General features: G+C 45.1%; 1 protein-coding gene across 50 annotated transcripts in view; it reads left to right on the top strand.

The window, feature by feature from the left end:
* Positions 1-10,288, top strand: part of TNNT3 (troponin T3, fast skeletal type) — a 31,335-nt gene extending 21,047 nt beyond the window's left edge. For 45 of the 50 annotated variants that reach the window (XM_026850520.1, XM_026850516.1, XM_026850517.1 and 42 more), the window contains 9 exons: positions 711-729; positions 1,519-1,564; positions 2,412-2,528; positions 2,860-2,937; positions 3,194-3,307; positions 3,512-3,621; positions 4,495-4,585; positions 7,609-7,649; positions 9,887-10,288. In XM_026850520.1, coding sequence (XP_026706321.1) covers positions 711-729; positions 1,519-1,564; positions 2,412-2,528; positions 2,860-2,937; positions 3,194-3,307; positions 3,512-3,621; positions 4,495-4,585; positions 7,609-7,649; positions 9,887-9,935 — 665 coding nt within the window. In that variant the 3' untranslated portion in view covers positions 9,936-10,288. Of the gene's footprint in view, positions 1-710; positions 730-1,518; positions 1,565-2,411; positions 2,529-2,859; positions 2,938-3,193; positions 3,308-3,511; positions 3,622-4,494; positions 4,586-5,284; positions 5,326-7,608; positions 7,650-9,886 lie in introns of all 50 variants that reach the window. The other 5 variants (XM_026850514.1, XM_026850547.1, XM_026850556.1 and 2 more) reach the window with 1 other exon arrangement.
* Positions 10,289-12,371: the final 2,083 nt, after the last annotated feature.

Below are 12,371 nucleotides of genomic sequence, written 5' to 3'. Positions count from 1 at the left end.
CTGGAGATGCAAAGGTCATTCCCATTAATGGCCATGGGAATTCTGCATGTACCTCAGCAGGAGAGGATGCTTGCTAAGAGAGGATGGCCCTTCCAAGCTGGGTTTGAGGAGCAACACACAGTGCAGAAGAATAAGCATCTCCCCCATGACACCAAGGTATCTCAGGGACACGTGCCCTAAACTATCCTAGGAGTTAATGAACCTGGAGATAATGTATGTCATGAGGCTTTCTTCCTCCTGGCCTCCATATGAGGCATTGGAGCAAACCTGGCAAAGCCTAGTTATCATTGACATGACTGTGAATTCAGGTTAGTGAAAGAAGTGCTGATTGAAAAAGGCAACATTTTCTTTTACCCTCCAGCCCAGCTGTCAGGATCTTTAGTCAGGATGGTTTGAGAAAAATAATTTTGCATTTACATGAAACTGTTGCTTTCCAGATGTTATGTTGGGGACTTTTATACAGTCTCTTGATTCTTTTCTGCCACTTTTCTGTTTCAGGGGTAAAAACAGATTCACTCCTAACAAAAGGGGTGTGTGAGTGTGTGTATTTCTTTTTGAAGCACTTGAGATTTAACCAGTTTCTCTGGGATGTTTCCCCTAAGATTAATTTCCCTTCCCTCCTATTACTTTAGCAGCTGGCATGATCTCTGTTGTTCTAACTGTTCTCCCTCTTTTTCCCTTCCTGTTTTGCTCCATGTTTCCAAATACAGAGGAGAAGCCCAGAATAAAGTAAGTATGAGGGGCAGGGAGTTTCAAAACCCTGGCATCATTTTTCTTCTCTGGCAGAAGCTGTTAGATTGTCTATTAGGCAAATGGCCATCAGAAGCCTTTATTCAACCTTCCCTCGTGCAACATCCAGCTCTTCCTGCATGCCTTTCCAGGATGTCTGCTTCTGCCAGAGGATGCCTTAGCAGCAGTTACTGGCCAGGGTCTTAAGACCAGTTCGTGATAGAGTCAGAGGACTCATGAACTGTCCAAGATACAGCAGTCTCACAGTATCCCAAGACGTAGGTTGTTCAACAGTAAATCCTCTGTGAGAGGCCATGGCTGGGAAACTACTCATCCATCCAGGCCCGCTGACAGTAGGAAGGGTAGTAAATGTTGGGCTGAGCTGACTTGAGCTTAACTAAGGTATGGACCTTCTGGCTCTGGATTCTAGCACCTTCCCTTCCCACTCCACCAGCTTCCCAGAACAGATTGTGCAGCACTGCACCGACAGTCTTGTCTTTCCACGTGGTAGGGAATGACCATAGGCTTTGGGAATGAAAAGGGTTTTTAGGGGTAACTCCCTTCCCTGCACCACCTTCCAGGGAGGACAATGGTCCTTAGTGCTATTCTGGAGTAGTTTTCCATTGACTTGCTCTTTTACCCCTCTGTATCTCCATCAACATTCCTCCTTGTCAGCATCGTTCCTGAGGGCAGGTCAGGTCAGGACATGCTGTTTAAAAAGCTGCCTGTTCTTTAAGATGAAAATCCTTTTTTTTTGGTTTTGTTTGTTTTGTTTTTGACTCTTTGCAGACTAACTGCTCCTAAAATACCGGAGGGTGAGAAAGTAGACTTTGATGTAAGTATTCCTGACTGAGCCTGGCTGTGTTTGTCTGTATCTGAGCCATACACATGTGTGTAAACCCACATAACCCCTCCTGTATGGGATATTGCTGAGGATAAAATCAAGGACAAAAGCATGGATGCTTTGCTGCCTGTTTTCAGTGAAAGGCTACTCTGCTCCCTGAAACTCTCTGGATGCATTCATTGCTAATGTGACTAAGCTAAAGTCATGTATTTCTTTTTTTCTCCTTGAATATTTGAAACCAATACATGAAGAAAGGAGAAAGTACGTGTTTTAGGAGGTCTCAGATCCCCTGTCCCATTGTTGTAATTGGTTTGAAAGTTGCAGGTTGAAATAAAGCAGGCCTGTACACATCTATTGCTGAGAAACAGCACCTAAAATGACAACAGAATTTTAATAATAAACAGAGATCCAAATACCTTCCTAGAAAGTTGACAAAAAAAAAAAAAAAAAAAAAAAAAAAAAAAAAGAAAAGAACCTCTAGTGTTGAAAATCTACACAGAAATATCTGCTTTGCCCAAAAATGAAGGAACATTTTCTAGGTAAGATTAATCTCCCAAAGCAGAGAGGAGGCAGCTAAGTTTATGCAAAGATAGGTAGTTAAGCAAAGCCAGGGATAAAATATGATGTAGGAAAAAGGAAGATCTGGATTTTGTTCCTTTCTGGGCTCCTGACTGTCACCTGGGCTAGTCTGTGCCTGTCTGACCTGCATCAACAGCCATTTAAGAGAATCCCATAGATTTCCATGGGCATCTGCAGACACTTCTTACTTTTGTTTCTCTCTATAGGCAGGGTGCTGGGGCAATAAAGGCTTAAGTAATACATTTTCTGGCTCTTCTAGGACATCCAAAAGAAAAGGCAGAACAAAGACCTGATTGAACTGCAGGCCTTGATTGACAGCCACTTTGAAGCCAGGAGAAAGGAAGAGGAAGAGCTGGTTGCCCTCAAGGAGAGGATTGTAAGTCCTTGTACTGCCATTTTCCTGTACTAGATCGAGAGATCCTCTGTAGATGAGAAGTGGAATCCATTAGTCCACTGTCTGGCAGAAAGCTGTATTGCCATGTGCAGAAGTGACTGCTCAAGTCTCCACCAAATGGCTTCTCTCCACATCTGTCCCCTCTTTCAGCCTCTTGGTTAACATCTAGGAATTGCACATGAGACCCTTCTGCTTGTTCTGCCAAGGGAGTAGGTGGCTCGCTACAAACCAAAGCTCTTGGTGGTGGTGCGTAATACTGGAGGTAGATAAAGCCACAATGATGACTCACTGCCTTTGCCACTGCTCCTTGCAGGAGAAGCGCAGAGCTGAAAGAGCAGAGCAACAGAGAATCCGGGCTGAGAAGGAGAAGGAGCGTCAGGCAAGGCTTGCGGTAAGTGTCTTTACCTCTCTCTCCTTGTCTCAGCATCAAATTGGAGGAGATCTCTAGAGATAGAAAAAACCCTACAGGTTCTGCCTGTCTCAATCTGAAGAAGAAATGACCCCCCACTTAAAGCACAAGCAGGAAACAGGAGTTGCTAATTCTCATCAACATGCTTATCTGATCACATTCCCTGCAGTGACACTGGCTTCTCGGGAAGCTGTGAGTCTCCCCTAGAGTAACTTGCTTCTGTGTGGTGGCTCCACAGGAGGAAAAGGCACGGAGAGAGGAAGAAGATGCCAAGAGAAAAGCCGAGGATGATCTCAAGAAGAAGAAGGCTCTGTCCTCCATGGGTGCCACATACAGCAGCTATCTGGCTAAGGTAAAAAGCATGGATTGGTGGACAAAATATGGAAATGTTAAACCATGGTGTTGACTGGGAACAGTCTTCACTACAAGTTGAGAAAACAGCTCAACTTTACTTCTTCTGGATCCCTAGCAGCTTGTCTTACATGCTCTGTCACTGAAATTGTTTCATTCAGCCTGGATTTCTACAGTCTGATGTTAATTTATGTTCTGAAAACAGGCTGATCAGAAGAGAGGAAAGAAGCAAACAGCTAGAGAGACGAAGAAGAAGGTCCTGGCAGAGAGGCGCAAGCCCTTGAACATTGACCATCTGAATGAAGACAAGCTGAGGTAACATGTTTATCCTAGCTCACTGAATGTAATCCACTGAAATTTGGTCTTACTGTCCTGGGGTCTTCTCTAGAGAAAAAAAATGAGGTAAAGGAGATGGCCTTCCTTGAAATTCATTACAGGACAATGTTAACTTGTGCCTTTCCTTGATCTGGAGAATGGAGGGAAAACGGGGCTGTGTGGAATTGTTGAAATGGTTTGGTAGCCATCTAGCCATGTCCCTGGTGTAGCAATGTTAGCCTCTTCTATTAAATAGGATTAGTCATTTACAGGACTAGGTACAAACTTTAAACCCAGCTCTGAGCTTAGTTGAACAAACCTACATACTGATATCTGTAGCATTCCCAGGGGTGAGTTTGAGCTGCTAAGGTATGAGTACGGATCTCCACAGAGGCTGGAGGCTTGGGAGCTGAGTGCTCTGGTGCAGAGCAGTCATCAGATGGTAGTCTGGACTCCACATATTGGAGTTTACACAACCGAAAGATGAGGCTGGCTCACCTCAGCCCTGAAAGAGGTGAGATTGCACAATGGCAGCTGCTCATCTGGGTGGCCTTCAGAGTACTCCTTCCTTCTTGTCTGATTCCCCTGGACTCTTTTCTTTCATTAAGAAACAGAAAATCAAATCTATAGGAAATATGTTAGTGTGTAACACATGCAAGAGTGCAAGTCTAAAAGGTTCTCAGGTGAGAAGGTGAGAAAAATGTGACCTTGTCAATGGTGAGTAGCTTTCAGAGAATGGAAGGGGCTTGCAGGCAGATGTGTGAACCGCATTAAATAAAACGTTAAAAAGCGTCATTACTAGTGATGCAAAAACCATGGAAAAAATATGATGTCATGTGTTTCTCCCCTCTTTCTTTGCCCATAAACACAAAGGGACAAGGCTAAGGAACTGTGGGACTGGTTATACCAGCTGGAGACTGAAAAGTATGACTTTACAGAGCAGATCAAGAGGAAAAAATACGAGGTGAGTTGAGAAGCTGTTTCACTAATGGCCCTGGGCCAAAAATCAGACTCCTCTGGGTCAAATCTCAGACTCCTCTGGCAAAAGCAATGTGGTAGCACCATTTGGGACTCCAATGCCCTTTTTCAATATTTAAGGAGCAAGACAGGACACCTGGAACTGCATTCCCCTGATGTACATACTTGGACTGGATTTCACATTTTAGGCTGAAATTGGATAGGTTTTCAGTGCCCTATGGAAAGACAATCCCAATGGCAAATGGTCTCCCCACCGTCTGCTCAAACACATCTTGTTCATTCTTGTTTATCTATAGGTAACTGTAGCCCGAAAATTCAGTAATTCTCAATTCACTCATCTGCATTGCAAAGTAATATTTTAAAATCCATCTTTGATTTCACACTTGAATGTTGTAAGTTTTATTCCCATCCCAGACAGATTCCCTGTGGACTGAGTTCTCTGGAGTCACTGAAAACTCTCCAGACAGGAACATCTGACTGAAGTGTCATATGGTAACAGAAAGTTGGGCATGTTTCCTTCACAAACAGTCACAGGACAGGGCAGCACTTACCCATGTCAAGTTTCAGTGGCTGAGAATTCCTACTGGATCTCTGCCTGTCTCACTCTCTTTTTAATTCCCAATCACACAGACACATGCTGACAGGGAATGAGCAACACCAATGTAACTATCTCAATCTCTCTTAGATTTTAACAATGCGTTGCAGGCTGCAGGAGCTTTCCAAGTTGTAAGTACAATGAACTTGCCTGTGTAACAGCAGCAGCAAAGGCTACCAAATGCATGAGCCTGCCGCATGGTCAGAGACTAGGTGCCAGACAGAAACTGGCACTTGGCTCCAAGTGCAGAAAGAAAAGAGAAAACTGGATCTTGTGTCTCTCCCTTCACTTCCTTTTTCTCTCCCCTTCCATTCTTTAAAAAGAGATGAAGCAGTAATTTAGGAAGATTAGTCAGGGTCCAACAGGGATGTGGATAAAGAACTGAGCACGCAACCCACTTAAGACCATCTCTAAAATAATTCCCTATCCAAACTCCTGGTATTGTGTGCATGGTCAAGTCACCCTGATGCACCTGGGATACCCACAGAAGCTATGGGATATATGTGTAATAGCTTGGATTTCAGAAAAAAAGAATGGTAGGGGGTTTGGAAAGATTGTCCACCTTGTGGCATGTGCTTGTCCAGATCCAAAATACTAAAGAGGGCTAGCTTAAGGATAACAGGTCAACTGGGTGTGGAAAAACAGGAATTAAGGCAGTGCCAGGGCAGATGTACATGCTATGGTAATGAAACCTCTGCATAAACAAAAAGATGGGTGCTTGCTGATGAAAAGCAAGGAGAGAAAGTACAAAGAATGAGCGAAGGAGAAGGAAAATGTACAGCTGAGATGGGATAGAAAAGTTGAACAAAGGGAAGATGCTAGCAGGGAAAAAAGTGAGGAGAAAGGTAAGCAAAAACAGCAAAGGGAATGAAGGAGACACAAGCAAGGATGAAAGGGAGAGACAAAGGAAGGAACCGGGACACACAGGAGTGGAGCTGTTCTTCAGCTCTAGTGTCTGTTGCTTTTTGGTGCTTCATTGGAGACTAAGTGTTACAGTCACTATCAAAGTTATCACTGAAGGTAAGTCTTAAGTCCTTGGGTCAAACTGAAGACAGCTGGTTCTCCTCCACACTTGGGAAAAATACTCAGTTGCAAAAAATAATTTAAACCTCTGCAACAGATATTAAAGCTTCAATGAGTAAGTACAAAAGCAGATGATCTGCTGATCTTTCCTTCCTTGTGTGTCCTGTTCCTGCTAATGTTTCAGTCTCATTTTGTTTCTGTTCGCCACGAAAAAACAAGAGCCAGGAAATACTGGCTGTTCAGCCAACCTCGATGTATGACTTTTTTTTTTTCTTGTTTTGCACGTGGGGAATTGGAAGTGCCACTTTAAATATTCAAATGTTGGGTCATCAGTTCTTGGATCTGCAGAGCCAGTGAAGGACTCTGAATTACATCAAAAGCAGAAGCAATGCATATGTCTTGGCAAGTGCATTTTTCCACTCCAGGAAAAATAGGTAGAACCCTGACTTGGTTACAAATGAGAAGGTGATGGGGCAAAAGAGGGCTGTCTATCACACCACAGTTCTTGAGGGCTTTTCCAGTACCTGAGCTGGAAGTCCCCAGATTTCAGTGGCAAGTCCAGGGCTATGGTCCAGAACCGAGATGCTAAGTCAGGCCATAAGGTGCTCATCCTGTGCAAGGTAGGTGTTTGCTTTCCCATGTATCAGGTTGAAATATGCAGTTTACCCATAGCTAAACAAAGAGACATTCTGTCTTGTAGAACAGACTCTCTAGTGGCTTGCAGTCATCAACAGAGCTTGGGTAGGTCTTCAGAGCCCCCATTCCAACCTTTCCCTCTGTGGTTGTTGAAGCTCTCCTTGCATATCTTCTTCTTCAGTGCCTTTTAAAGTCATCTTATTAGGTGTGTGACTGCTGCAAGCTCCTCACCTCCTGCTCTGCCAGCCAGCAAAGGTAGTCCAGAAGAATCTGGGCTCCCACACCCATCTTCCACTCTTGAGGTCCCCATCCAAAGACCACCAAAGCTCTCTGAGCTAACATACTTCCTAATGTGTAGGAGTAAGGGAAGAGTGAGAATGTGAGGTTGACACATACAGGTGATGGAGCCATCCAAGAGCTTTCCAGGTGGCCAGGGTGACACTCATTCCAGTTCACTTGCCTGCAGTTTGATATGTGAGTTCATCGGAGATTAATTTGTACACACAGGAATCTTCTGATAAGGGTTATAAAACTCTAGCTCTTCTGTCCCTTGACATGTGAAATTGGCTTGCAGATTTATTGCCAAGGGCCGACATTTCTCTCCTTCAAGCAAGGGTGAGCTTTTATTTCAAAGGAAGTATTAATCCCTGACATAGGCACCTGTTTCCAGCACTTCAGCAGGTAAAACTCCCCTCTGTGTGAGGGAACAAGGTTTCTGTATCTCTAAAAACCCTGGTCATGTATGTTGTTTGCAGATTGTCACCTTCAGGAACCGGATTGATCAGGCTCAGAAGCAGTAAGTACCTATATCCCCTTCCTAGCTCCTGGCTTGGGGATATCTTTTCCGTGTTCAAAGTAGTCACTTCAGCCTCAACACCATTTTCTTGTTGCAATGAAATGAGGCTAGCGATGGAAGGGCAACTCCCATCCTGCCTCACATTGAGAAAATGAAGGGGAAACTGAAGTGAATGTAACAGCTAACAAGAAAAGAAGTCATATTCACACCATGTCTGCAAAATTTCCATCTGTTTATTGCTGGGGTTTTCAAACACCTGACTGAGGTGCTTTGAATACTTGAGGGAATACAACCCTTGTTTACGAAGGGTAAACAAGTGGTTGCTAAGATTGTAAGGAATGGTGTGTAACAAGACTAACATCATGGGATTACTGTTGTGAGTTCTTTTCACTCTTCAACTCTCTCCCACTTTCCTTCCCCGCAAGACCTCTATTTCATTAGGTATTTTGAGTATTTATATTTAACTATTCTAGGTGTTCACAGTGAACTTATGAGAGATCAAGGCTAAACAAAGCCTGGGGGCTAGGATGTGTAGAAAACTAACAGGCACAGAGAAGGAACTGCAGGGAAGCAAGGGAGGCAAGCTCTCCAGTGGTGGGATCTGGTCTTCACTGTGCTTCGGTATCTTCTCAGCAAAGTCATGCCAGGAATGAAGTGGTGGACTTTGGTGGCACTCTTGGATGACAGGAGTGACCAGACACTGCCTTATCCCTTCCCCAAGCCACCCTGCCCTATCAGATGAATGTAACACTGTGGTCTCAGTTGTCTGTAGATGCCAAACCATAAGGCTTGACCTTCCCATGGTATTTTCTGTACAGAGCTGTAGGCTGCTAAACCTCAGCAGAGTGTGCAGCTGCAGAAGGATGCCATGTGTGTTGCTGCTCTTCTGAGAGGCACTACCACACCACCCACAACAGGCTGTACCATTACTGCATGCTTGTTCCCCAAAAGACATGATACTCTCTCAGGACATAATTTGAAAAGGTTGCACTGAGAAGCCCACAGCTCATGAGATTTCTGTGTACTTAAATTTCTATCCACGCTAGACTGTATCATTCCAAAGCAATGCCTGTTAATGTGTTATACAAGGATCAAGTGATCCTTTTGCTTCAGATTTATTAAGTCTCTTTAAGCACACACTAAAGGTTAGTCATAACATCAAACATCACAGGCACTTGTGGAGATAAAAGGACTCTGCCTTCGTTTGAGGAGCTATGCAGTTTTTATACTGGGTTTTGAACCTGCAGAAAGGCTGGCAAAAAGGACACTGAGATGAATTTAGGATAAGCAGAAAATGCGCTGCTGTCTCTCATGTAAAATGTCATTTTTTCTAATAGACCAAATCTAACTTGGTCAAAAGGTAAAGTATCCAGTTTGCATGTGCTTTGGTTCAAGAAGCAGCCTCATCGTTGTGTGTGTGAGATGGAAAGGTCTGGTGGTGTGTTGAGCCCCAAAAGCCAAGGTGCTGCCTATGGGAGCCAGTGCAGAATCTAACTTAACTAACTTCACACCTGGCCCCTCTCTGACTCCAGGCATGCCTGCTTCTCAGTCAGAAGGTAAGTAGCTTGCATGTAGGATTGCCATTCTGTGTGCAAAAAGATACTATTTGGAGAGTTTGCCTCAGGTGCTTTGCGTGCAGAATTTAGCTGGACTGCTCCCACACACATACCACGAGCAAGATGGGGATACTGATATGAGGGGAGGCCTAAAAAATTGCTTGGACTGTTTTGGAGGCTCTTGCTCTCATGATATAAGGAAGAAGCCACTCTGCCTTTGCTAGAGCAAAGCAATTCTTAGTTGTATTCAAATTATTGCTCAGCTTTTTTCCTCAATGACTAGATTATTAGAGCATCTGGGGAATTTTCTGAGGGAATTTTCTCCAGAAACAGCTCTAAATCCTAAAATCCAGATCATAGCAGATTTGAATTCAGAAAACATCAAGACTGTGGCTGGATAGGCCTGTCATTTACTTTTGAGACCACCTAGATTTCTGTCCTGATAATGCAGGAATCTGGGAGGGTCCACCTCTTTGAGGCATTTCACTAAGAGCCTGAGGAGGAATCTCTTTCCACATTATTGACAATATTTTTCTTAGGATGTGCTCTATGGCAGGTGTGCCCAACATGTGAGGAGTGAAAGCAGCTCGAACCTAATCTAAGAGTCAGAAATGCACAGTGGTCACTGAGCCCCACCGCTTCCATCATGCTAACATGTTTTTCTTTCTTTTTGTATTGTAGCAGCAAGAAGGCAGGAGCCAAGGGCAAGGTTGGCGGGCGCTGGAAGTAAAGAACCAGGCAGGATGGCTGTTAGTGGCGTGCTGAAACCCTGCTGGTCTCTTCTTTCTTCCTTCACCAATCACTTGTGTTCCCACGCCTCAATAACAGAAATTGCAACATCAGCCTGCGTTGGCTATTGCTGCTGCTTTTGTTCTTTTTCTTTCTGGAGGGGTCTGGTGGCTTCCTCAGTCAAAAGGAAGCAGGTTCCCTGTGGAACTGAGATGACTCCTTGCTGGCATCTTCAATTCCTGCTGAGCATGTCCTTTATCCTCCTGATACCAGCCCTATGCTGTCCTGTAGATTGCTGTGTACAAATCTCTGGATTTTGTAAATAAAGCATGACCAGTACCTACTCCAATGACAGCCCTCTGGAATGGTGTTTCATACTTTACTTAACAGCATCCCACTTTGCAAGGATTTGGGAGTTGGTCCAAATCCTTATTTAATATAATTTGATCCAGCTCTACAACTGGGAATGAGGCTCAGTATCATCAATGGAGACCCAGGACTAGGGGTCTGTTTTGCAGCCACCATACAGGCAATTAACAAAAGCTGAATGTTCTGGGGAAGCACATAATCTGGGTGCCAAATGTAGCTGAAATTGATTTAAAAGCTTGAGTGATGAAGGGAATCAAAGAATCAGGAATAAAGCAACAAATCCATAGAAACGGTAGTTTTAAGCACACAGCATTTCTTAAATGCAGACAAGTCACAGTGCAATATAGAGGATGATTCATTTAAATATTACATTAAAATCTTTATTGAGGCAGTTACGCTACATATAATGTTAAAGCCAAATACTGACGTGTGAATTACTTGGTTAATTCAGTGTAGATGTCAAAACACAAATGACAGTGCATTTGGGATGCGAGCTATTCTGTAGGGCCTCTTGTCTTTGCCAACCCTTGAAACGCTATGTTGGAGGGAAGTCTACCAGAAATGGTGGTTCTCCTGCATGTTACCAAACTTCTGGTGCTTATGTTCACACTCCGGCTGTTAGTGTATGCTGTGGCACCACATGAGAGTGGTTTAGGTGGGAAGGGACCTTCAAACATCATCTAGTCCAAACCCCTGCCATGGGCAGGGACACCTTCCACCAGCCCAGGTTACCCACAGCCCCGTCCAACCTGGCCTTGAACCCTTCCAGGGAGGGGGCAGCCACAGCTTCTCTGGGCAGCCTGTGCCAGGGTCCCACCACACCTCGTCTTCCTTATGCCCAATCTAAACCTCCTCTCTTTCAGTTTAAAACCACTGCCCCATGTCCTGTCACAACAGGCCCTGGTAAAAAGTCTCTGTCTTTCTTATAAGCGCCCGTTATATATGGAAAGGCTGCAATGGGGTCTCCCCGGAGCCTTCTATTCTCCAACGGAACACCCCCAGATCTCTCAGCAGGTCCCCAGCCCTCCCGCCATTTCCACGGCCTCCTCTGGACCCGCTCTAACAGTCCCAGGCCTGTCTTGTGCTGGAGACCCCCGAGCTGGACACAGCACCGCTGCTGGGGTCTCACCAGAGCGGAGTAGAGGAGGAGAGTCACCTCCCTCGCGTAACCACGAGGAAAAGACCGTGTGAAATGCAGCCGCCACTGTCAGGTCCCTCAGAGGCGCCATTTTGCAGGCGCTTCCCCCAGCCTAGCACGGCCTTGCGGCTGCTCTGGGGGACCCTGCCCCGCCCGGGGGCCCCTCTGCTGTTGTAGTTTAGTGCTGGGAGGACTGCAACATGTGGGGGTGACTCATGGCAGAGTATCTCGAGAAAAATTCATCCCACGGGGAGGACTCATGATGTAGAAAGTTTGTGAGGATTGTCTCCCTTGAGAGGGATGTCACGTAGAGCAAGGGGTAGAATGCAGAAGAATGCTCCCTCACACATCTTGGAGGAAGAATTGGCGGACTGACTGCACCCCCTGTCCATGCCCCTGTGCCTCTGGGGAGAAGGTAGGAATATCAGGAACAAAACAGCCCTGGAAGAAGGGAGGTGTGGGGCCAGGTGTTTTAAGATATGGTAACACTTTTCACTGTCCCATTCTGACTGTGAAGGGTTGGTTTTGTTTGTGTTTGAATTAAAGTAATTTTTTCTTCCCCTGAGAAGCCTGCCTTTTGCCTGTGGCTGTTAAATGGGTGAGCAACCCCTCCCTGTCCTTATCTTGATTCCTGAGTCTTTTGACTCATTTTTCTCATTGCCAGTGATGTGAAGGAAGGAGTGAGTGAGCTGCATGGTGCTCAGTTGCCCTCTGGACTCAAACCAGGACAGACTCTCAGTCAGAGAGTGTAGGGATAGGACAAGGGGCAATAGTTTTAAACTGAAAGAGGGCAAATTTCGATTGGATATAAGGAAGAAATTCTTTAATGTGAAGGTGGTGAGACATTGGAACAGTTTGCCCAGAGAATCTGTGGCTGCCCCCTCCCTGGCAGTGTTCAAGGCCAGGTTGGACGGGGCTTTGAGCAACCTG

The sequence above is a fragment of the Athene cunicularia genome (genome assembly GCF_003259725.1).
Source record: "Athene cunicularia isolate RWA chromosome 5 unlocalized genomic scaffold, athCun1 chr5_part2, whole genome shotgun sequence".
NCBI classification, from domain to species: Eukaryota; Metazoa; Chordata; class Aves; order Strigiformes; family Strigidae; genus Athene; species Athene cunicularia.
The sequence above is the reverse complement of the archived record's forward strand: the minus strand, read 5'-3'. Positions and strand labels throughout refer to the sequence as shown.